At 39.6% G+C, this 25,520-nt stretch overlaps 1 protein-coding gene across 1 annotated transcript in view; it reads left to right on the top strand.

Annotated features, from left to right (window-relative positions):
• LOC141786091 (uncharacterized) overlaps window positions 1-25,520 on the top strand; it is a 35,242-nt gene that overhangs the window by 9,336 nt on the left and 386 nt on the right. The window contains exons 3-20 of the mRNA XM_074664815.1: window positions 9,473-9,594; window positions 10,105-10,275; window positions 12,438-12,589; window positions 15,043-15,209; window positions 15,290-16,404; window positions 17,984-18,114; window positions 19,134-19,287; window positions 19,364-19,441; window positions 20,140-20,190; window positions 20,394-20,501; window positions 20,579-20,668; window positions 20,885-20,979; window positions 23,111-23,729; window positions 23,865-24,099; window positions 24,188-24,287; window positions 24,409-24,568; window positions 24,692-24,802; window positions 25,383-25,469. Of these exons, the coding sequence (XP_074520916.1) occupies window positions 10,123-10,275; window positions 12,438-12,589; window positions 15,043-15,209; window positions 15,290-16,404; window positions 17,984-18,114; window positions 19,134-19,287; window positions 19,364-19,441; window positions 20,140-20,190; window positions 20,394-20,501; window positions 20,579-20,668; window positions 20,885-20,979; window positions 23,111-23,729; window positions 23,865-24,099; window positions 24,188-24,287; window positions 24,409-24,568; window positions 24,692-24,802; window positions 25,383-25,469 (3,606 nt within the window). The 5' untranslated portion in view covers window positions 9,473-9,594; window positions 10,105-10,122. The remainder of the gene's footprint in view (window positions 1-9,472; window positions 9,595-10,104; window positions 10,276-12,437; window positions 12,590-15,042; window positions 15,210-15,289; window positions 16,405-17,983; window positions 18,115-19,133; window positions 19,288-19,363; window positions 19,442-20,139; window positions 20,191-20,393; window positions 20,502-20,578; window positions 20,669-20,884; window positions 20,980-23,110; window positions 23,730-23,864; window positions 24,100-24,187; window positions 24,288-24,408; window positions 24,569-24,691; window positions 24,803-25,382; window positions 25,470-25,520) is intronic.

The following is a 25,520-nucleotide window of genomic DNA, read 5'->3' as shown; positions in this document are numbered from 1 at the left end:
AGCCAATCAAAAAGACCTGAGGGTGATATTTTTTAACTGCATGCTCCTCAGTCTCTCTGAAAATGCTGGACTCAGTGTCCCATGCTGCTTTGTGTTTTGTCTCTGGTTTAGGATTTTGCACACATCCCTGCATTTTTTATGAAAAAGTAGATCTGTTGTCCTTATGTCACAGAAAAATGGAGCAGTTGTATATTTTGCTTAATCAATTGCTTAATGATCATCTGATGAGCTCCTGCACTTGTTTTGAGGATGAATGCTACCAGCTCTCTGCCTTTGTGAGGCTGGGATATTAGCATTTTCTGTGCCGCTTTGAGAGTCTAAAAGTAAAGTTTGTTATTTTTGTTTATTTAATTCATTTACCGGCACTGTGCATATTAATTAACATTACTGTAGAACAGATATTCCATAGTCAGCCAAAAGGCTAGTTTCCATCTGTAGTCCAGGCCAGAAGTTAAAATAAGCAACCTAAAAATTAGACAATAAGATAAAACAAAACAGGATAAAATGAAAAAAATAAAAAATTATAAGGATACAAAGAACACCCTGTAGTTAAATATTACTTTCATCTACAAACAACAACAACAGCAACAAAAACACATAAGGGTAAGTAACTATAGACATGAAATGCATGCACAACAAACCGGAAACAGCATTAAGTGAATGTTCAAATTATGCAAGGCGTGCAAGGAAAAAACATAAAATAACAAAACGGGAAAGCATGCAAGTTAGCACATTAAGTTAATGTTAATAAACTGTGAAGAACTATGCAAAAGCATACAATTCATAAAATAGAGTATGCATGAAGTAGCACTTAACAAGCCATAGTGCAAATATGCACAAAGAAATTTTATCCAATAAAATGCATCATATACAATTTAAATACAATTTATCATAAAATTCCCTCAATAAGCAAAAACAGATGCACTACATAAAATATTTGAAAGGCATTTGGTAAAGAAAATTAAATAACCACTATAATGTATTTCTGACCAATTACCAGGAATTGAGTTTTTTCTTAGTGATTAACGTTTGAGTTATTTTAGTGTCACCACGTGAGTGTGGTATGTTTGCACCAAGGTTACATAACAGTTATATGTCTTTATGTCCCTTTGCCATTCCTGGAAATGCAGTGAGGTCATGGAAAATGTGTTGCTTTAATCACCTAGTCTATCCAAGAAAAACTTATCAGCAGATATTTGGATTGTAGCTTGTATTATTTCAGGCAAATTTTCTGTTTTCTAAGTTATTTTGGAAACATTTGGTTGGAGGAAGTTTCTGTTTTAAAGTAAAAAAAAACAATAAGTGATGAAAACAAAATGATCTGCATCAGTTTGAGAGGAATCAAAGTGAGGATATTTTACAGGGCCTATGAGATGATATGTGAGTGAGTCCACGCTTAAGTCCAGCAGGTCTAAATAGTTCATAGCAAGAGGGATTTTCTTTTGGCAGCTTGGTTTGAGGTTCGGTTTTGTATGCTTGTGTGTGTGTGTGTGTGTGTGTGTGTGTGTGTGTGTGTGTGTGTGTGTGTGTGTGTGTGTGTGTGTGTGTGTGTGTGTGTGTGTGTGTGTGGGATGCTGACTCAATCTGGTGTGCTACCTTTGTGCCAAAATAATCTGTCTTGCTTTCGTTTTTGGTAACCGCTCGTCCCAGAAATAGACAAAACAGAGAAACAGCATCCAGAGGAATGAAGCAGACGGGTTGGATACTATCAGTCTCTCATAATTAATACATAAATAACAGCAGTGTTTTTTGACCATGGCAGCACAGTGTTAGCGATGTCCATATGGCATTAAATTTTCCCTCTTCTTTTTTTGCCTCTGTGAGATGCTATTGCCAATTAGACACAACGCTTTAGTTGCCATGGAGACTTTGTTATCGTCTCTCATTGGCTCAGAAATTCATATGCATGCCCTCTATCTTCACATGGTTTATTTTAAGACCTCTTTCTTTGTAGTTCCATGAGACAACAGGTGGGCGTTGTGTTGCATAGGTGCAGACTTTGGGTACAGTAATAAAGGACTAGGAGAGAATAACTCATAATGTTGAAGGAACATAATGTGGTATGTGTTACAAGTGTGAATGAAGTTCTTACTGCTGTGTTAGGAAGTAGGAGGCAACAGTTTGAAAACTCATTTACACAAAAGTTGGAAAATCATAATGAGGTGGCATTTTGACTTGCCGAATGTGTGTGGGTTGCACATAAAGACAGTAATAAAATTCAAGAAAAGAGACTGCTAAAGGCTCCATGAGGGCTTTATAAGTGATCTTAAAATTGTCTCTATTTGTATATTTGTGTGTTGATAATCCACGACTGAAACTGAGATAATCAGCAACAAAATTGGTTATTTATAAATACCATTTCTCAGTACCTGTGGTCAGGTCTGACTTTCCTGGGAGATAAAGAATCCATTATGGCCCGTGGAAAACAGTGTCTTGGATTTATTTCGTGGTAATGGCAGACACAGGAGCTGGAATGTTGAAAAGAAAGCGGATGTCAGAGCAGAAGAAAGCTAGACAGGAGGGTAATAGAGCAAGGGTTTAGCTGTTTGTGATGATGTTTATTCCAACCCACAGTCAGCAGTTATTCTGCAGTGGTCTGTTCAAACTTGAGAGTCTATCAGTAAAATAAAGAGTGAGGTTACGTCAGCTCTGCTTGGTGAGGTTGGAGGTGGTAGATAGCACAGACACATCAAAGAGCACCCGGCTGTGAGTAACAGTGAATAGATAGTCTGCTCACCTTCTGGACACAAAACTTCAAACTCAGTATACCAAGTTTGATTATAGTCACCTTTCAGACAATAGCGCTACATAACTACAAATAGATAAGTACATTACCCCGTCGCTTTGTACCCTGTCAAAAGTTGTCTTGAACAAAAAAAAGTATTGTTAAAAAGTAGATCTGTTCACCGAATCAAATGCACACCTTGGTAAAAGTCACATCTTTATGACAGGGGGGGATGATGCTCATGGGATAGTATGACGGTTCTGTTGGGTCTGTTTTGTAGTATACTAGTCTGGTTTTACGTTTAGGAAGGTGGAGCTACAGGTGATGATTTTGTTTTTGTTTTTTCATTTTTTACCTTTATTAAAAATGTACAAAACAAACGGGTAAATCATGACATTTTAGTTATTTTGTTAATCCTACAATAGTAGAAACATCATATTTGATTTTTTATCTTATACTAAAATTTATATAATTTATTCAAAAGATCTGGAAGGTATTGACTTTTTATTTTTGGAAAAACCACCTCTATATAATCCACGTATGGTTAAAAAAAAGGTAATTATTGGTTTATATGAGCTTTAATTAATTTGTAGAAGTAAACACATCTTTTACAACAAGAAGTGACAAGATTCACCAGTGTTTCTTTCTTATCACTTTACATCTATCTCACGGACCATCTAACGCAGGCCCATTCGTTTTACAATATATATTGTGAATATATACAATAGACTTGTGTATATATATATATATATATATATATATATATATATATATATATACATATATATATTTATATACACACACACACACACACACACATATACATGTATATATATATATATATATATATATATATATATATATATATATATATATATATATATATATACATATATACGTGTATATGTATATATATATATATACATATACATATATATATATATATATATATATATATATATATATATATATATATATATATATATATATATATATATATATATATATATATATTTATATATATATATATATATATATATATTTATATATATATACATTGTTATGAGTAGAGGTATGCCAATCAGTCCAAAATATTGATATGTTGATGCCAACGTTGGGATCAGTATTGATAAATACTTGGGTGATTGGATTGATACTTAAGTTTCAGTTTCTCTTCTCTTCATGTGCTCCTCTCAATCTTCATGTGCTCATAGCTATCTGTCTGTCTGTCTGTCTGTCTGTCTAGGTAGATAGATAGATAGATAGATAGATAGATAGATAGATAGATAGATAGATAGATAGATAGATAGATAGATAGATAGATGGAACTTTGTCTTTTCTGCAGTAAAAACAGAAATTTGCCTTTGACATGGCTCAAAGTACAAATTTAAACACACTTACAAACACAATAAATATAGCTTGGAAAATTGGAAAGGTATTGATTTTCTTTTTATAACAATGTGTGGCTCTTCGTAGCGCCACGATAATTTTTGTAACTCTTGGTCTCTGACTGGTTGGCCACCCCTGGTCTAACGCTGATTTTGTTGTTTTGTAGTTATAATGCTGAGTCGGTACAGTAGATGGCAGTAATTCACCAAAACCTGCCACCTGCATTGACAAACAGCGTTAGCGCTGTGCATTGTGGGAAACAGAATGCCAGGTAGACTGGTTTGTTGCATACTGAGAAATTTTCTTGAATCAGTAGGACACTTTCGGGAATTTTTGGCAGACTGCAAATTTTCCAAGTTTTCGCATACTACTTACTACATACTGAATTTTGGCCAAAACAGCAGGCACTGCTAGTGTAGTAGGGGGTTTGGAAAACAACCAGAGTCTTCATCTTGGAAAAACACTACCAAATCCAGCCAAAGGTGTCACTGTACTCAGCGCCAAACAAATAGTCCTGCCAGCGCCTTTAAGACTTAATGAGAGATGTGAAGCCAGTATAGTAATATCGGAAAGAAAATAAAAGTATACAGACTGAGCTTAGTGTATCCTTAATGGCACCTTTTCTTTTCTTTTTTTTCTTCTAAATTTGGAATGTCCTTCTGTCCACTCAACTCACACACACAGTCACACACTTTTCCCCAGAGCACCTCATTAAGAAGGTCAATAAGAGAATTAGCCCAAAAACCTTTATAATAAATCTACTCCACAGTCTTTGTTGTATTTGATAGGCAGAGATATTTTCCAACCGTCTCTGTGGCCCTGCTCGATGACTCCCCCTCAAACACCAAGAGAGCCGTTTTACTCAGAAGCAGGCGGGCGCCTCATTACTCACTCTGAGCGCTGAGCCACATCAGCTTGTTATGAGTAAAATAGACCAAAGTAAGGGTGGACAATCTGAAGGACAAAGGATTGTGAATCATTACCAAATACAAAAACTAAATACATGCATTGTTGCACCTGAATAGAAGTTACTCTCAATCACCTGCACAGCTTTTTTGGAACTCTGATTTCCAAGAGCTTTAGTGGATTATTGTTTATGCTTTTCTTAACATGTGCATCTGTGAAAATGAGTATGTTATGAACTCCTTACTACACTTGAGACACATTGTTAAACATATGAATCAAACAGCCTTCAGGAGAGTGTGAGAATATTTTAACCAAGGTAAAACTACCTTATTCAGCAATGGAGGATCTGACACAGCGGTTATCTGCAGTGCACTAAAACAAAAACCTGGAATATGGATTAATAAAACGAGTGGGCCTGTCGATTTGACAGTTAAAAAGATGGTTAAAGTTGTTTAGTTCAGGAGCTTGTTCTGAGCAGAAATACTGGTCATGATCGATACTTGCCTCTGGTGGGGGGTAGGATCAAGTTTAGGAGTACTGGATCAATGTTTGCCCTCTGTGCCGAGGTGATCTCTGTGGGAATTTAATTAATAATCTAGGGATCGTTCTTTTGTTATGTAGCCCTGTTCATTTTGCTTTTTGTTAAGTGTTTTCATTTTATTTCTACTCCAGTTGACAAAGTGATGCAGAGAGAATTGATCAATAAAACGTGACAATATTTTCAACTTTGACCTGAAACAAATACATGTTAAAAGCTGAGCGCACAGCAGCACATGCCCCAACATGTCCATGAATCTCTGGTGGATGATCACATGATAGGAGTTTTAAATGAAGGGAAACAAATCGAAGCAATGTGATAAAACTTAAAAAGAAGTCAGTCATTTTCAGGCATTACCATTGATTATTTTCTATTAGTTCCTACTATTGTTTTGCTTTTAAAGTATCTTTTTATGTGCCTCTATGATCTGTAGAGAGTGAGTATTTTGAAAAGCACTATTAATTTAACATATTAATGTGTGTAATGAAATTTACATTCTCAAAGTGTGAGATTTTTGCAGAACACATGCAGTGCAAAGATTGTAGAAGCAAAGACAGCCTCACTTATGTGTTAAAATGCTAATTATATGCTCTTTTTTTCCCAACCTTTATTTCACTAGATTGGTTCCAATGAGATTAAAAATCTAATTTTCTAGGGAGACCTGGTCAAGACCGTCAGCAGCAGAAGGACATTAAGCCTTGCAGACATTAAAATGTGGTTAAGGCAGAATTTTCTGCACTTTAAAGGAGATAAAACAGAGTTTGTTCTATTTGGTGATTCTGCATACTCTGACAACCCATCTTTTAAGTTGAGCTCTTCTGTAAAGAATCTTGGAGTTATCTTTGATGGCAGTTTATATTTGACAAGTGTGGTAAGGGCCAGTTTTTATCAGTTACATGTTTTAACAAAAGTGAAAACTTTTTTAAATCATGCAAAACCATTCATGGTTTCATTAGTTCAAGACTCGACTACTGCAATGTGCTGTACAGGGTGGGCCAGAAAGATTTACCAATCATATATCTCTAATTTGTTTGCTTAGCTTTTGTCCTTGAAACTTAAAATTTCAGATAGTTTCTCTTAAAAGGCATAGCTTTTGATGTACCTGAGTTCATTTGTTTACTCCTAATGATTGTCGAGTATGGCATCGAAGGGCCAGCGCGACCAGATTGTGGCCTTGAAGGAGGCTGGACTGACAACAATGCAAATTGCATCATAAAAAAGGTGAATGAAGCAAGCCAATCCCTGGAAGAAAAGGTTCAGTCCTGACCAAAAGAGTTGTTGAGATGGTGAGGAAGAGAATCCAAAGGAATCCTCGCAGGAGCATGAGGGCAACAGCAAAGGAAGTGAACATCTCAAGAACTTCACTGAGAAGAATCGTCAAACAGGATCTCGGACTGAAAGCACTAAAAATGCAACACAGACAACTGATTTCAGCCGCTTCTAAGAAAAAAGGGCTTGACAGGGAGGAAATGATGCTGCAGGAGATCCAGAGTGCCACAGACAAAGTCCTGGTTTGGTCTAATGAGGAAATCTTCACCGTTCAGGCAGTGGTCAGTTCCCAGAATGACAGGGTTTATTCACATAGTGCACAGCACCTACCTGAAGGCTGCAGAACTCATTTTCATCATCAGAAGCCAGCTGGAGTCATGGTGTGGGCTGCTGTTGCATCTGATGGCTCAAAGTCTCCTTTGGTCTTCATTCAGGAGGGTGTGAAAGTGAACAGCCAGGTGAACCTTCAAATGCTTAAAGAAAAAAGTGTTGCCTTGGTGTACCAATGTGTTTAGAAACCAGTATGTCTTCACGTAAGATGGTGCAGCAGCTCACACATCCAATGTCACACAGGCCTGGTGCAAGCAGCACTTTTCTGGCTTCTGGGACAAGAACATGTGGCCTCCGTCAAGTCCGGACATCAATCCAATGGGCTTTGCAATCTGGTCTATCCTGGAGAGGGAGGTCTCAAGAGTGTCTCACAGCAGTGTCAGCACTTTGAAGACAGCTCTGATGAAGTCATGGTCAAAACTTGATGAAGAGACAGTGCAGCAATCATGCCAGGCAGTGCCAGGTCATCTCCAGGCTATGATAAAGGTAAAGGGCGGCCATATTGAGATGTAAATCTTTTTGGTGACAGAGAATCAAGTAAAGAAACTGTGTTCAATGTTTGTTGTTTGTCTGCAAGCATTTTTGGATAGTGCAGAAAAAACAATGGGTAAATCTTTCTGGCCCACCCTGTATGTTGGTGTCTCTTAGCCATCACGCAGCTGTCTTCAGCTTGTCCAAAATCCTGCCGCTAGCTTTTTAACTAATTGTCACCATTTCGAACATGTAATGTTTGCCATTCACTGGCTCCTTGTTTCTTTTAAAATTGATTTTAAAATGTTACTTTTTGTTTTTGAAGCCCTTAATGACCTTGCCCCTCCCTATCTGACAGATTCAGTGTGTCTTTGGTAACCCTCTAGGGCCTTACGGTCCTCAAACCAGCTCTTGCTGGAAGTCCCAAGAGCAAGGACTTAACACTGGGGTGATCAGGCCTTCTCAGTCGCTGGGCCCAGGCTTTGGAAAGAGCTACCCTTTGAAATACGCACCATATCCTTGCCATTTTAATTGTATTGTATTGTTATATTGATTTTGAACTGTTGTGTCCTATTGTTGATCATTTTAATGGGAAGCACTTTGGTCACCTTGTGTGTTGTAAAGGGCTCTACAAATTAAAGTTGATTGAGTAATAAAGTTACAGACACAGACACATAGAGAACAAAAGGACAATTGACAAACACTAAAATGTTCAATAATAGATCAACTAAGAGTGGGTGTGTAGCTAAAACAATAAAATTTATCAGATTTTCTTCAAAGTCTTTCAGCTAAGATTCAAATAAACACCAGTTCCTTGAGTTTCCAGTTTTTCTGTGATAAGTTTCAGGCTGAGAGTGCCCAAAAGCTCTTTTTCCAATTTCTGGCTGAAGTTCAAGTTAAGGCTGTGTTCACAACACTTCCTTCTTTCAGGGTCAAATCATGCACAATAAAACAGTGATATTTGAGAGAAGAGTATGGGTATTATACTGTATGGTTATGTAGAAGACTGAGTTAAGCCTGGATTAATTGATGATTTTCTTTGTCTCTTTTCAGCCAGAGCTAGACTACCTTCTACTTTTTTGAAAATATTCACCATTTCATAAAAGTCTCACTGGATTAGATTTTGTTTTAATGTTGATCTCCTCCAAATCTCAAACCCTAGCTCTTCAGTGATACATTTAGAGACTCTGACTTCTTAAAATCTACCAACAAAGATCTTGGGTGGTGTGAAGTGTTCCTACTTTTAAAAAACACTTTTAAAAGTTGTTTGAACTAAACTGTAGAGCATTTCCATGGATACTGTTTCTGCTTCCTGTTTTAGCAACTGATACCACAGGAGCTAAATGTAGTTTCAGTGCATGTGACGCAGGGCAGAGGACAAAAATATCTCACTTTGTCATTTTATTTGCCAGAAAACATTTAATGAAACGCCCCCACCGCCTCTCAGGTTTTATTCCACTGAACTGCATGACAAACTACAGGCTGGCAACAAGACTAATAAACTTAAAAACTGGGTAGAAAGCTGTTAAATTCACATGATCTCCTCTCCTTGCTTACACGTGCAGAAAAAACACGTTTTGTACACAGCCGTGCTCTGTAATGTGTCAAAACACTGATGATTTACTTTCTTTTGTAATTCTCAGACATTTGAACTCTTGTCCATAATTGTTTGTGACTTAATTACCAGAGCAACCATCTGCCCAGCATGTCTACCACCATCCATAAGACATCTGTCAGGAGGAGTCAGTGCTTTGTCTCACTTTCTAAAGATGTTGATATGTGATAGGACACAGTCACCTTATTGTGCCAATGTAGCAACCAATGGATGTTTGTTTTCTGATCAGGGACTCCAGACTCTGTAGCTCCAGACTAAACCATTTTCAAACCTGAGCTCTCTATGGAGGATCTCATCCTGGGAATAAAATCTACAACTCTTCTTCTTATTTCTCCCTGAAGACTTCACAGGGTAAGTGTCGAGTCATTAATTGTTTCTCTGTGAAACTTGTTGAACTTACATTTACTGAAGGCTTCTTTCCTTAACTGTTGTACGATCACATTTTACACTGTCACAGTTTTCTCAGCTCTGATGTGTAAAGCCAGAACATCAGTAGTGGTGTGTGTTTCAGTCATCAGGAAATTTGAGCAACTATGCAAACAAACTCTCCTTACATGACAGTGTAATGTTGTTGACATGGAGATGAGACTTATCAAGTTCTGTATGCTGAGCATACTCTTCCAATTGTTCAACTCTTTATCTGCTTATTTGCAGCTAAATAAAGATATTAAGATAATTAATGATAACCTCTTAAAGCCTATCCTGTTAAAATGAATACAATTTAAATCCTCCCATAAGAGTTGTTGTTTATATTAAGCAAATTAACTGTAAAGCCACACTCCCTGCAGATCCCCAAGGGAAAATAAAACAACTCAAGTCTTAATAAATAGAAATTAATCAGCCTTTGTGTGTGTGAGACAGGCTAGATCCTGCTGGATCATGATAGCACCCCCTGCTGTAGACTACTACTGCCGTCAGTTCCGGCCCAACACCTTTGACCCCTCCCGCTGCAGCTCCTGTCTGAGGCCGGATCATATGCACCTCAGCACCAACGCCACCGCTGCTGCAGGACAGGATGAAGCACACGAGTGGGTGAGTACATGAATAACTCAGTGGTTTTTAAGAAATAATCCAGACCTGTACGCTAAAATTCAAAGTATCAGACATGATGTGCTTCAGAAAACAGGAGTGGTTTGTTTTTAAGACTCAGTGAGGGTTAAAAAATGGACCCACCTGCTGGGGCTGCACACAGCAGCTCTTGGTAACCAAATATCTTTATGTGCTTCATTAAAAAGTCACCTAATTTCAGACATATTGACCTTTAAAAGGGGCAAACAAAGCTTTCTGATCAGCAAACTAGCAACCAGGTAAGGCAATGCAAGGGTTGTCAGGCTCAAATGAAAAAAAGATGAGGCTCAACAGCAGAGAATCTCAACATTTAAAAGACATAAAAACTGAAAAAAAAGAAAAAAAAAGAATCATTGTTGAAAGCAATTCCTTTTTAGATGTAAATTCAAATCAATTAAATCAACAAACTCTTCAGTTACCACACAGAACAAATGATATTTTAGTGGAAAACACTGAAAACTTAAGCAAACAGCACAACTCGTGCTACTTTCACATAATGCCTTTTGTCACAAACTACTAACTAATTGCAAAAAGCTGTAAATGGATCTTAGACACATAAACTTACTTTAAAATATCGGAAAAATTTCTGGAGCAGATACAGATGTTTACAATCAGGGGCCTGACTGGCAGCAGCACCTGTGGGTACCAGACCAAAAATCAATAGCAACAGCAGAATCAGCTGGTTGGCGTTGAAAATTTGGCAAATTTTTCACAAATTTAGCTCTGCTGTTCATCCTACTAATGCATTAACCCTTACAAATGTGGCTCCATTTAAAAAAAAAATAAACCGAAATTTCGGTATTTTTACAACCTGGAAATAATCAACCTAAAGCAAATTTCCTCACTTTTTGTTTAAGCATTCGCATTACCTCATGATCCATTTAGAAGACTGTAAAACAAAGGAATATTACTAATCTAAGTAAAGGATGAAATTTTGGTTTTACCTTTAATTTGCTGGTAGGAATAAAAGTTACAGACTTATGTTCCAGCTTTTCTACAGTTTAAAATTCATGTGTTATGCTTTGATAAAAACAGGCTTTGTGTTGCTCATATCAAAAAAATACAAACAGTGGAAGATCTGCATCTTTAAAGATTACTAATGACAGGGTTAAGTGATTTTTTATGCCATGCGATGCTCAATGCTACAGGTGTAATACATTTTCCGTTTAATTCCCACTTTGAGGTCATGATGCCAACAGAATCACAAAGTGCAACAACTGCTAACAAGAGAGGAGGTTAACACAACAAGGGGGCACTTGATTCTGAATCATAAATTAATAAAAGCCAATTACTAACAGATGGTAATCTGATATGATCGATCAATTCATGCCAACATGTTCCCTGAAACAGCACTGGCCTCCCTAATTTAGATCATACAGAGGAATAAAGTTGGGAAACTCTTTTTTATCTGTGTTGAAACTAAAATGTTGCATTGATTTTAAATTAGGAAATGACTCAATTCTGCTCAAATGTCAAATTCAAAAGCGAACATAAGCAGATGTCTCTGCAAGCTGTCTGCTGATGAGATAAAAGCTGAAAGCAGGATTAAGATAAAGATGAGGAAGAAGTTGAATGGGCGGTCTTGGTGATGCAAAAGCACTGGAGCAATGAAATAATGATGAGCATGACCAGAGACTAGCTTAAGTTACGTCCTGTGTGGACTAAAAGTATTGGCTTAGCTAGAGCGAATAGGGAGAAGGAAGGAGAGCTGCTGAAAGACTTGGGTGAAGATTTGGCTCGTAGACAACAAGAAGTCACAGTAAGTGGAATATGTGCCTTCATTTTGAATCATAGGTTGGATATAACTGCTGTTTGCTGGTGAAGTTAGGGTGTCTTGCTTTGTTTTTTCACTGAAACTTTTAAGATAAGAGAAATCATCAGGTCGCTGTGTTTACCTTTTGTCAGGCTCATAATGTACAAGTTACTCTTATTTCAAAGTCATTGCTCAGGAAATTAGATCTTCTATGTGCAGTCTACTATATATCCAATACTGTCATGTACATCTGATATTTCTGTCAAAATTTGAGGCATTTAAAGTCATTCTTGTTCTTTTAAAGATTCGTAACACAGGTTCCCACAAACTTATCAGAATGTTTAAAAAACTGTTTCTGTGCTTCATGAACTAGGATGAAGATGATGATCATCATGTGCCGTCTGAGGTGACCTCAAATGCCAGCAGTGATGACATCAGCGGTGGTTGGACCTATGAGTGGAGTCTGGTCCACAGCCTGAGTCCTGAGTGGGAACTTAATATCTGTGACCCTGACACACAATCCAGGTGACGGTATCCTGTATCCTAATTTTAGAAAGCACTTTTTAGTAAGAACAGTTTGCCTTGAAAATTCACACTTCCACACAGGCCTCATATTTTAAGACCGGAGGTTACCACATGGTACAAATCCAATCGAGTTCAGGACTGTCGTTCAGGCCCAGATTAAGAGTCAAATGAGGGTGAATGAATGTGACAAAGGATCAAATGAGATGTGATCTGATGAGAATAGCTCTTCATTTCTACAGGGGGAGAAATCTGAAATGTGCTGTTTTCTGCAGTTTGATTTACTTTGACCCTGATGAAGGCCACACGCTGAAGTCAGTAGCGGCTGCTGGTCAGTCAAGAAGGGGAAGCTCATTTTTTCCCTGCCTACATCATAAATTTGTTTATTTAGTTAAACATAAATTCTACCCTCCATTCCCTTTCAAGAAAATGATCTGTGACCCTGTCGTACCAACCAGGTGATTTTTCCAGGGATTTTACCGCTGTTCTCTCAATGGCCAGCAGAGCTAGACTGCTTTAACAGCCTTGGCCCATTGTGTTGCGGGTGTAAGACTTGAGCCGCTTTAAACAGGAGAAGCTCCTCTCTACACCTGCAGGCTGTAAGTGTGAGTGACAGGGGGAGAAGCTCCGCAGCTGTAGCTGTAGCTGCTTATTGGTGAAAAGAGAGAGAATCTTTAAACACAACGCTCGTCGTTTTTAAGAAAGGTAAACTCGCTGGGGATCGATAAAGCCTCCGGATCAGTCCAGAACAACTGAATGTACAACTCAGAAGGTGCTCCGGTAGAGGGTTATACGTCAAGATCGCTGACTGGCTCATTTCACTGTCAATCAAAAAGGGATTCGGCCTCAGACAGATCATCCAATCATCATGCAGAAGCCCAGCGTCCAGGCTAGCCCACTGCCTCATAGACCCCCAGAGATCGAGCGTCCGAGGGCGGGACAAAGCCCAGCGTTTATCCAATGACCGTCCAGTTTCCACAGTGGAACAACCCACTCTACGCTTCGCCGCTGAAGTCAGAAGACGCAGAGTGTCATACTGTGTTAAAGCTCTGAGATGCTGCGGGGATGAATGAGAAGGAGGTGGAGCCAGTTACCTGTGATAGGTAGCTGATTCTGAACAAAAGATGAAGGAATTCTAGCGCATATTTTGTCAATAAAATGTACACACAGCAGTACATACCACCACTTTTTTTGGGGACATTTTAGGGGAAGCTGAGCTTCCCTTGCAGCCTTAGAGCAATCGCCACTGGCTGAAGTCTAGACTAAAGTTGCTCTATTTACTGCAAATGTTGCTGGAGTTATGAAGCAGGTGAAGTCGTGCCATAATCCCCTTTATTAGCCAAGGGACTGCAGATGTAAATTAGCTTTAAGCTAACTCTGGTACAATGCATCAATTGGTGACATTTATGTTGAATATCGTACATGGTTCCTTTATAAATAAATCAAATAAATAAATCTACTGACAACAAATGCATAGACTAAAAAATTGTCTACAAGGGATGTCAAGATCTACACATAATGAAACTTCCTTTCAAAACTGTTTAACTTGTGTGTAAAAACGTAACCAGCTTTATTTTCCGTATCTCTTAACCCTATAAAGGCCTGCCGGCGCTACAATTTGCATGTCAAGTTTTGTTTTGTCATAGATTTCAAACCAGAAAAGACAGATTGATCATTCTTTTTTGCATTTAAAATCAGGGAAATTACACTTTCATGCTGAGTTTTAAACATGTCCCAGCCCAGAGCACTGTTTCCTCCACCATGTGTTTGTAGAAATACAGTATAAAGCATTCAAAACAAGGACATAATGATCACAACTGCGGTTTACAAATGTAAATATTTGCTCTGGCAGACTTGGTATTGTAGGTCATAAAGGGTAAAACGACAATCTGAGATTGTAGCCCCATATGAACATGTTTGTGTGATTGAAAGCAATGTGTATAAGAACTATCATCACTTCTTAAATTTGAGAGCTCGCTGCTGGTTTAACAAGTGAAACTGGACTGAGATTCTTCTGAAATTAATGGTGTTACACTGAAACTGCTGAAGACTCAAATTAGATCATCACCTTGGGGACACAAGATAGGATTCATGCTGGGCTCAGAGTTAATAGTGTCTCCTGGGTGATTTTGATGGAACGAAGTAACCAGGGATGAAGTTATCAAGGATGAGGTAATCGTGAACCAGAATAAAACTTTGATGGACAGGAAAGTTTTGATGTGATATTGTTTTTCCAAACTTAGTTGGATTTAAAAAATAAAAGTGGAGGTGAAAAAGCAGCCGTAACCAGAGGCCCTGAGCTTATTATTCACCCTCCTTTGGAGGTTGACTCACAATGTGTTGCTGTATTTGTAAGCTAGCGTGCTATTTGCACCAGAATCCACTACTCTTCAGTGTTTAACTCCACACTCCTGTGTATTTTCTGACTAAGTTATGTTTTGATTTCTTTCCCCCAGTTCTCCAGGTCACAGCAACTCTCCAGACAGAAGCAGATCCCTCAGCGCAGGGAGGAACTCTGGAGCCCAAAGAGATATGACTCGCTTGGACCCTTCTCCTCATCGTGCAACTGGAAGCTCCTGGATGGATGAGGGGAGGGGCAGAGACAGGTCACGTCGGCCATCTGGTATGCCAAAGATGCAAATTCAAAAGTTTCCTCAAAGTTTTAATATACAGAAATCAGCTTCAATCAAACCTGTTTTTCAGACATTAGAGGAGACAGAGAACAAGAGAGTGGCTACTTCTCTCCAGAGAGAAGAAGTGACAGCCAGCGGCAGATGGAGGAAGTCAGCAAACGGCAGTATCGCTACTACGAGAGGGGACATCCTCTTCCCAGCAACTATATCCCTGAGCCTAAAGCCTGCGTCCCCTACAGGAATGTCAACCTGGGTGTGCCTTCCCAGCGGAGAAATGAAGACACCTTTATACAAGAGTCTTGGAGGAGTGAATCCCCTGAAAGGTATACATACCACTCGAACTTCAGACGTGGAGCTGACTCAGAGAGGAATTCACCAACACGACACAGCTCTGTGAGCCCAGATCGCTACAAGTTAATCGAACCTCCTGTGGTGACCCAGCGAAGGAGCTCCCTCTCCAGGAGTCGAGCTCGGTCTCACTCCACGTCTCATGGCTCCTCTCAGCTCCCCTCACGTGGCCCTTCTCGGCAGGCATCCGGCCGGACCAGTCCGAGCCGCAGGAGGGAGTCCATTATCTCTCAAACCGTCTCACCTTCAAGAGCCTCGTCGTCTCACAGGCATACCAACTCTTTCCATCTGCAGAACGGTGAGTATGAAGCTCAAAGGGGGTCCATCAGAGACTCCAGGAGTCCGTCACAAGCTTCCAACAAACACAGTCTGGACTCTGAAAGACTCTACAGAAACCTGGAGTCTCTCTCCCGCCGTGGTTCCTCCACCATCCAGAAAAACTCTTACGAGGGATCTCAAACATCTCCTCGGACAAGAACAGCCGTTAACAGTTCAGCCAACTCTCTGTCTCACCACAGCCGAGAGGTTTCTCCACCCAGGAACGGCTGCAGCATTCAAAGCAAACTGAGTCCATCTCAAGGCTCCTGGCAGGGCTCCTCTCACTCCTTACTCAGCCTCCCGACCTCTCGAGGTTCTTCATCATCAAGACATCAGTTAAGAGGAGTGGACTCTCAGATGCTTGGTGGTTCACTCTCACCAGTTTCCCCTACAGAGACTGACAATGTCAATAAAGGGAATATTAACACCAGTGGGGACAGAAGCAGGAGTACCGCGAGGAGAGGTATGGATGCCTTACTGATCTCTGAACCCAAGAAGGAAGCAGAGGAAGTCGAGGAGGTGAGGCATTAAAGGCATTACTTGTATCTATCAAAGTAAGGTCCACAAGTTAGCTCCTTTTACCCTCCATTGCCTTCATAGCATCCATGTTTAAACCAACCTAAAACACATTCTTATGCTACATGTACTGCAAGTTCACTGTAATTAAAAGTAATTATATTATTTGGTTGTGTTTGGTTTACATTAGCAGATATTGTTATGCTAATACAGTGAAATACATAGACTGTGTATAGAGTGAACAGCGTGGCTCTGCCATTTGTCATTTTACGGTTTTGAAGCGAAAATTCCCCCGTCACAGGCGCAGCCATTGTAGCAGTTTGCAGCAAGAGTCTGCAGTAGAGACGATGAGGGATTCTGGGAGAATCTGAGTGGAGCTGGGTGACTTAAATAATAGTTTTTTTTTTCTTTCGAGAGTCTAATCACTTCTTGACTCTATCTCTCGACCTATTTTACAATCCCCGAAAAAAATACACGAGAACAGCAGCTGTCAATCATTGTTAAACGTTACGTAAAGCCTCGTTTTTAACCTCTTATAACTAATGAAAATGAAACTTTTCAGAAAAAAGAGGACTTGAATACAAGACAGCCAAATAATATCTTCAAACCACCACAACAATCGGACGTGAGAAACATTTCTACGAGGTGTATTAATTTTTTAAAGTTTGACCACAGCCCCTGGAATGGCTGGAAAGCTGGGTTTTTTAACCTATACTGCAGCCAGTCACCAGGGGGAGCAGTTTTTGTGAAGACCTCACTTCCAGCTGAGCAAGCAGACGTCTATTTTTTTTACAGTCTATGGTGAAATACATCACCAATGAAAATGTGACTCTGTAGTGGAATTCACAGCATGGGCTTAAAAAATATCTCCTCCCCAGGAATTATAGATGCGAGTTAGTTAATAGCTAACTCGAGTATAGCAAAATGGCTGACCACGGTGTCTGTCAAAATAAACTTTAAAAAAAAAATGATTTAAAAAAAACTTTTTAATGTTGACACAGGCCAGTGTTTCACCCACAAGCGGGGTTAAAATGGTCCAAATTTGATAAATAGGATATATCTGACATACTTCTTGGGAACTGGGTACATTACATCCTTGGTCATGAAGAAGCTTAAAAGCCAGCACTGGTATGTAGATATATGGCACATCTGGGAGGCACTGTTAATGCTAAATAGTAGAATACAGTGCTTTTTTAGGGGGAAAGATTTTTCATATTTCAGCTAGACGAATGCCAAATCACATTCTGCTCATCTTACAACAGCATGGTTTAGTAGTAGAAGGGTCCAGCTGCTAAACTAGCTTTCCTGTTGTCTAGACCTGTCACCCACTGAGACATTTAGCACTTATCTCTTAATTTCTAAATCATGACATTTGTCCCAATTCTTTTGGAGATAAAGTTGTAAATTGGTTATGCATTTTATTCCAGTTAAACACCAGAGGCAAAAAATCAGTTAGTCCTCTCTTTCAGCCACGCCAGAATCAGAGCCATGCATGGGTTTAGCTTTCCAGACTTGTTTTGGGTCAGACATAACTCTTTATTCAATGTTTTCATCTAATTGATCATTTGTTTTATAATCTGAGGTCGGGATGACCATGGAGGATTACATCATCCTGGCTAATATCCCAACAATCCATCTGGAGTCAGAGGAGGAGCTTCCAGGGCTGAGGAGGAGGAACCAGAGTCCCAGCCCATGCAGAGACGGAACGTACAGGTTGGCGGTGCTAGTTATGTACTATCTGTAGATTACTGTATTATAGCCTGGAAGGATGTCTCACATCTTTTCCTCTTTTCTGCGCCCTGTTGTGTTTATCTTTTTTTAATTCTTTAAAAGCTGGAAGATTTGGAAAAAAACGAATTTAGAATGTAAAAAACAAAAAGAGGTCATACTTGGAGAAACTGTAGTGTGGGTGCCTCCTCTATGTTGATGCTTGAAGTTCCTGAGCTCTTGTGGTATTTTTAAGTGGGGTTGTCCATCACAAGTGTCAACTAGAAAAGCACTCAGAGAGCGCAGACCTCCACCAAGCATATTGTGATTGTCACGCAACACTTTAGTCCTACTTTAATGTTATACTCCCTTTCAGCAGACTGTCTGCTACAATTTAGTGTTAGTTGCAGGTTTGTACGATAATTTGTTACCTCACAGTATTGATAATGATGATGACCCAGTACATATTTCATATCCCAGATCTTAGTATCCAGAATATTGCCAGGATCTGGATCGTACTTTTACATCTGTCAGAAATTATCGTGACCTTGTCTTGTATTCTTTTGCAAATCAATCCGACCATTTGTCGTGGAGTTAAAGACACATATGGGGAAAACAGCCCAATCTCACAATGATAAAGAATCCTTTGAAAAAGTCCTGGATCCAGACAGTGATCCAGATCACTTCTAAAATTTGATCACTTCTTCCTTATCCCATTTTGAGCGTTTCCTGAAAATTTCATCAAGATCTGTTGTTACTTTTCTAGTTATGTTGTGCACATTGGCAGAAAAGATTCAGCAATGTTTTTGGACACATTCCACAGTCTCAGCTCTACTACTCATCGCACAAATACATGCATCTTTACAAATGTGGCTCCATTAAACAGAGAAATAAACAGGCTTTCCACCAGTTCAGGATTTTTTACCCAGAAGAACAAATAATCCACAAAAACAAACTTCCTCACTTTCTGTGCTAGGTTTATAATCATGTTGAATCTTTTGTTTCTGTTTATTTGGTTTTTGCAGGTATCAGGATGAAACGGATTTCTACAGTTTGAAGTTTGAGTCAGACCAGAGAGGAAGAGGTAGAGAGAGAGGCAGAGACAGACGAGAGAAACATCGGGACTCTGAAAACGGGCGCTCATCTCGAGGGCCGTCAACAGCACCTTCTCACACACAGGTACGACACTTCTTTCACAACAACATCCATCTGTTTTTAATATTTTTTGTAAAGCTGTTTTTTTACTCTTATGTAGACTTCAGATTCTCAGAGTGGGACATACAGATCCAATAAGCCGAAAGAGCGCTCTTCTCTTGAATGCCCACAGACACAGGTGAGAGCGGTCTCAGGATTCCAGCATCTATTCAGATCACATGAGTCTTTGCTGGAAAATGGGTCAGGTTTTTGTGACTCCTTTAACTCAGGGTTTTTCTCTACAGAGCACCTGGCAGCAGCTGTTAGCACTCTGTGTTTTAGGGCAGCATGTTTGTATGATTTATCACCTCTATATTTAAACTTTGGGTTGGTTTGGGTCAGTGTTTTCTGCCGAGTCATACTGAAAACTTTAGTTAACAAGACAGAGAAATGTTTTTCTTGACATAAATTTTACATTTACCATCAATTTACTTCCCATCACTCACCTTTTCTTTCTATCTCCCCTCCTTTAACATTCTGGACTTTATGCTTTGTGTTATGGTGAGTATTTTCATCTTGCTTTTCAGACAGTCGAGTAATTCTCGAACTCTTCCTCTTTCACTTCCTATTTCTCATGGTTTAATAACTCAAACAATAAGTTCTGCAAAAATAATCCATTCTTATCTTTGAATGCTCTTGTTCCACGCTGTGTTTCCCCATTTGCATACTTTTAGTGTTCAGCCTTCACGTCTCTGCTGCACAATGATATAATTATCTTTCAGGGAAACATTGTCTGCTTTTGACAGTTTCCGTTTCCTTTCGTTTCACCGTGAAGTGTGAGACAGAAACCACTACTGAATGCTTTCAAAGAGCTTCCTCTTGATGTTTTGATACCAGGTGCTGCTGCTCCTGAAGGGGTGGATGTCCAGACTGGATGAGCACGGGGAGGTAAACTGGAAGTTTTTTTGTTTTGCTGGTACAGTTTTAGAGATCATGTCTACTTTGCTTCCTGTTTTAACCACAATCTGACAGACAGCACAGCACAAGCTATGTGTCGATGACCACATTTCACAGCAGCGGAAATGTCAGTCGATGTCATTGAAGAAAAATCAAGAAATGAATGATGTGTGTGCTGCTTTTGTGTTGCTCAGTGGAGGAAGCACTGGTTCGTTCTGGGTGATGCCTCTCTGAGATACTACAGAGACTCGGAGGCAGAGGAGGTACGACCTGCTGCTGTCATCCAAAAGGGTTTTGTGCAGGTTTAATTCTTCTTCTTTGGTGTTTGGTTGAAAATGTTTATACCCTGACTAAATTAAGTCCATTTTATTTAACACAGTCAGACGATCTGGATGGAGAGATCGACCTCGCATCATGTGTGAACGTGTCAGACTGTGACGTAGAGAAGAACTATGGACTCCAGATACAAGTATGTATTTACTGCTCTCGTGTTTTTCTCATGTACAACAGACCATCACACAGATGGACAGTTAAATACCCATCATACACTCCCCTCATTTTCACATCAATGACATGTTGGCTGCTTCCTGTTTAACACTGTGTGTGTGTGTGTGTGTGTGTGTGTGTGTGTGTGTGCGGGTGTGTGTGTGCGCACATCTTTGCACTGTCTTTTGATCTTCTTCAGACAAAGAGAGCAGTGTTCACCCTCTCCGCTATAACCTCCAGAATACGGCGGAACTGGGTGAAGTTACTGAAGCAGGCGATCCAGAACAACAGGCAGTGAGTCCGGTCTCTTTTTACTGTGTGACAGAGTGTGTGTGTGTGTGTGTGTGTGTGTGTGTGTGTGTGTGTGTGTGTGTGTGTGTGTGTGTGTGTGTGTGTGTGTGTGTGTGTGTGTGTGTGATGGGAGCAGGATTCAGGCATTTTAATCAAGCAATATTACATTCTCCTTTGAAAGGCCCGCACTGATACAGACCGTTCCGAGAATCCAAAAACCTGAAGAAACGTATGTTATGTATCCTCAAAGTCTAACACTGTACAAAACTTGAATATCCAAATATGTCTCTGAATAAGAAGAAGGCTGATTTCTGTGAGCTTAATCTTTACTTAAACTGACAAATCCATAAAATGTGTCCGTCTGGAGTAAAACTTGAGCCAAATGGTCCGTAGCTTTGTCATGAAATTTACATTTTTGGCGATCAAATTCTCATTTATATCAAGTTCAAGGTGTTATCTTTCACGAAGGACAGGGGTCTACAACCTTTACAATCAAAGGAGCCGTTTTGCCTCATCTCACCTGGATTAATGTCATTCCAGAGCCACAAAATCTGCTTTACCCTCACAATAAAGACAATGAAATTCTATACACAGTTAAAATGTATTGAATACTTATCTAAAAACGTTTTTTTGAATTTATAAAACTGTGAGACAACAAAAAAGAATACTAAAATTTGATAACATACGAGGGAAGGCTGAAAAGTTTGAAGCCTGACTAGGAAAGAGTTATGCCATAGTGATGAAACTTGCATTAAATTCAGCATTTTCTGACACGTACGGCATGGTTTATTTCCAGATTTATGACATTGAAAGTAGAACCGGGGACATTTTGTGAATATGGATGAATATGGATGAAATATGGCACCGTGATGTTATCATATATCTGCAGAAAAAGGGGTTAACCCCCAAGGACATTCACACCAGCATGGTTGCTACATTAGGGGATGATTATCCAGCTTTATCAACTGTGATAAAGTTGGCGACTGAATTTCAAGAGGGGTAGGTGGATCCCTGAAGAGGACCCAAGGTCCGGATGTCCTGCCCCAGCAACAATCCAAGAAAACATCCACCATGTTGAAAAATAGACCATGCCGTAAGTGTCAGAAAATTATGTATGCTAATTTTTTTCCACATATTACACACGTGTATATTAAGCTGGCATGTTAGCAGTTTAATTAATCCATCCACACAGGATAAAACCCCTTTTACCCAGATTTTTTTTGTCTTTTTTGTAGATATAGTTGTCTTACCAGGGGTATAAAACTTGAGGTTAGCCACAGGTACATGTTAAGTTAAGTATTTAGTTCAACAAATGTTAAATCCTGTTTTTATTCATCAGTATCCTGTGTAAGAAAAATTAAAATTCTTTATTTCAATGGTGTTTTTTTTTAGTTACAGGGATCCACAGCAAAGAAGTCAAAGAGCTTCATGGGGTTTCAGAGCCGCAGGTTGCAGACCACTGTAATAGGATGACTAAAAACTTGCAGTTATACATAAATGTTCAAAAGTAATGAGTAATTAGCAACTGTCCTAAAGTTTCCTGTTAGTCCTGTGACGTTTACATAAAACAATGAAAAGGTTAAAGCTTCTATTCAGAGAAAGTTACATCATTTTTAAAAAGATATTATTGACATTGATCAATGGTGAGTTCAGGTAACTAGAATAAAAAAGATAAAATGAATCAAATTGAAATAAATTGTATTAACATAAAAAAACAAGATGGTAAAATATGTTACAGCAAGAAGTGATAAAAGTTATAGTGGTATTGATGCAGTCAGGAGCTAAAAATAAATTACTCTAAATTAAAAAAGCTGGATTAAAAACATAGGTTTTATATCGACTCACTTAAGAGAGCTTTGATGTTCAGAAGCAGAGAGTTTGACATCTTAAGGGGACATTAAAACAGAAAGCTCTCCAGCCAATGCTTTAAAGTGAGTCATAAGGAATATTTAAAAGAGGAGCTTTCCCTCTCATACAGTTCAAAAATGTGTCTAATATTTGACCTGAAAGTTCCTGGTCACCTCTCAGAAATGCAAACAATGTGATTGGGTGGTCCGCCTGTAACAAACCCCTCTATCATCTTTCTTCTGATGTGTAACTCTACCCTCATGTCTCTCCCTCTTTGTGGCCTCAGCCAATCAGACAACAGCAGTGAGAAAGCGAACCCCCTCTTCCAGAGAGCGTCTCCATGCCAACCCTCTGCTCAGTTCACCTGCGAGGACTCCGGCTATGAGCATACCACTGCCACCTACACGACCACAGCTGCAAACTCCCATCAAGCCAACCTCCGCGGCCCTCAAACAGAAGACGGAGATCAGGACGCTGATTTCTCTCCAGCCAGTCAGAGAGAGGAGGGGGAGGGCTGGGACCGCGAGCAGGCAAAGCGATTGGAGGAGAGGAACAAATGGTTTGAGGAAGGCGTCCCGCTCAGCGAGATGGGCAGCAGGTGGGACTCCATGGAGCTGAAAAGTGGGAGTGTACCTGTGCCTGTCATCGAGAGCATGGACTCAGAGGTCAACAGGAAGTGGGCGGAATTTGAGAAGCTGTCATTTGGGGACATGAGCGCGCAGTCTCTCATTGGAGCCCAGACCTCTCAGTCAAGCACTCCTCAGGAATCAAAGACTTTCAACATCCCTGAAACCAATCAGTTAAACCTAGAGGACATCAAAGAGTCAGGCAGTGATCTGTCACGTGTATCTATAAATGGATTTCAAACTATTCAAACAAATACAGCTGAGGCACTTCAGAAGGAGGTAAGAGAGAAATCTGTGTCACTCCACACAAAACTGTGAAAGTGATTAATAGAAACTTAAATGAGATCAGAATTTATGTTCAACCCAAAAGCTTCATTTGTCCTAGATGCTCCATATTTTCTATTCAATTCCCAGGCCCTCACTCTTCGAAAGCAGGTGGAGAGTATTAAGAAGGAACGTGCAGCCTTGGGGATAGAGGTGGACAGCCCATGTGGCCCCGGGGCCCCCTGTCGGGCCAAACTAGAAGCAATGGAAGTAGCCCACAGGAAAACACTTCAGGAGCTTCAGGAGAAACATATAAAGGAGATCAGGGAGCTGGAGGAGCAGAGAGACAGGATGCTGCAGGAGGAACGACTGGCTGCATCTAAGGGTAAAGGATAGAGACACTGTGCTATCTTTAAAATGTTTGTGAACACAACATCTGTTAAAGTGTGCTTTTAAATAATCCCGTGCTATAGCCGTGGAGGACATGAAAGCATCTCATAGAGCAGAGCTGGAGAAGGCAAACAGGCTGGCAGGAGGAGCTGCTCACATGGAAACTTCATCCAAAGACCACTTGTAAGTTGATGAATTGCACTTTGCTATCATACTGAGACAGGTTGCTCACTGCAGACTCCAGATGTTCTGCACTCCAATCCTCCATTGTATTTACTTCATATTTGGTGTTTGTGTGTTTTAGGCCTCAGGCAAACATTTTGCACAGTGAGTTAGATTTGCTGTCAGAGAGGTACTCCCAGACGTGCCTGCAGCTGAGCCGCACAGAGCAGAGCAGCAAGAGCCGAGAGACCAAGCTCAGTTGCAAGGAAAGAGAGCTGGAGCAACTCCGAAGAGAAAACCAGGTGTATACACAGGCCTTGAGATTTCCTTTTCTGCATATTTGTTTTTTCTACACTATAAATGAGCACTCTGTTTCATACATGGTATTCTCTGTATCTTAATATGAATGTATAATCTGTTTCCAGGAGCTGAAGGCCAAGCTGGCTGAAGAGATCAGCCGCATGCGTTATTTCATCACAGGCCAGAGGTCGGACACATCGACCCTTAACTCTGAGCGCTCTGCATCAGAAGTAGAGGTATTGATAGAAATAAATTTATTAAATTCATACTAGAATGTAACAGCCTCCCAACAATCCCAAGCCATTCTTCATTAACAGACTTTAATCATTAACTTTGGCTTAGAGAACAAATGCTCACGCCATTGGAAGGCAGTAAAGTAGCCCTTGATGTATTTGCTGTGGGGGTTTGAGCCCACTTAAAAAATAAAAATAATGAGAGAGTATTTATAATTTTGTCTCAGAAGAATTTCTCCCAGATGTAAGACTGTCAGTTGTTTCTAAATTTTCTGGTGGCCTCATTTAAGACAAACATCTGTGGTCAGACTTACTTAAGTGCAGCACATACTGCCCCCTACTGGTTGATTCACTGTGCATGTTTTAGAAAAGTCAACATTATCAGGCTGTAGTGAGAAGATTTATGTGTCAACTTTCTGAAATCCACAATGAAAAATGTAAATAGAACTTAAACAATAAAACTACATCATAAGTACAACAATACTTCTGCAAATGCACTTATTAGGAACTTAGTATCTTAGACAATGACTTCCCTTCTGTGTACCTTACAGCTTAAACAATGAAATTTCATGTTTTCTTTCAGGTATTACTTAGAGCGAAAGATAACGAGGTACAATATCTGAAAAAAGAAATCAGCTGTCTGCAGAATGAAGTTCAATCCCTCACAAAGGTGGGTTTTATGATCTAAATTTACACCAGAACGCTGTTCTATGTGTTGTTC

The sequence above is a fragment of the Halichoeres trimaculatus genome, unplaced genomic scaffold, assembly GCF_033239565.1.
Source record: "Halichoeres trimaculatus isolate MK-OKI-2021-1 unplaced genomic scaffold, fHalTri1.1 fHalTri1_scaffold_2, whole genome shotgun sequence".
Lineage (NCBI taxonomy): Eukaryota > Metazoa > Chordata > Actinopteri > Labriformes > Labridae > Halichoeres > Halichoeres trimaculatus.
The sequence above is the reverse complement of the archived record's forward strand: the minus strand, read 5'-3'. Positions and strand labels throughout refer to the sequence as shown.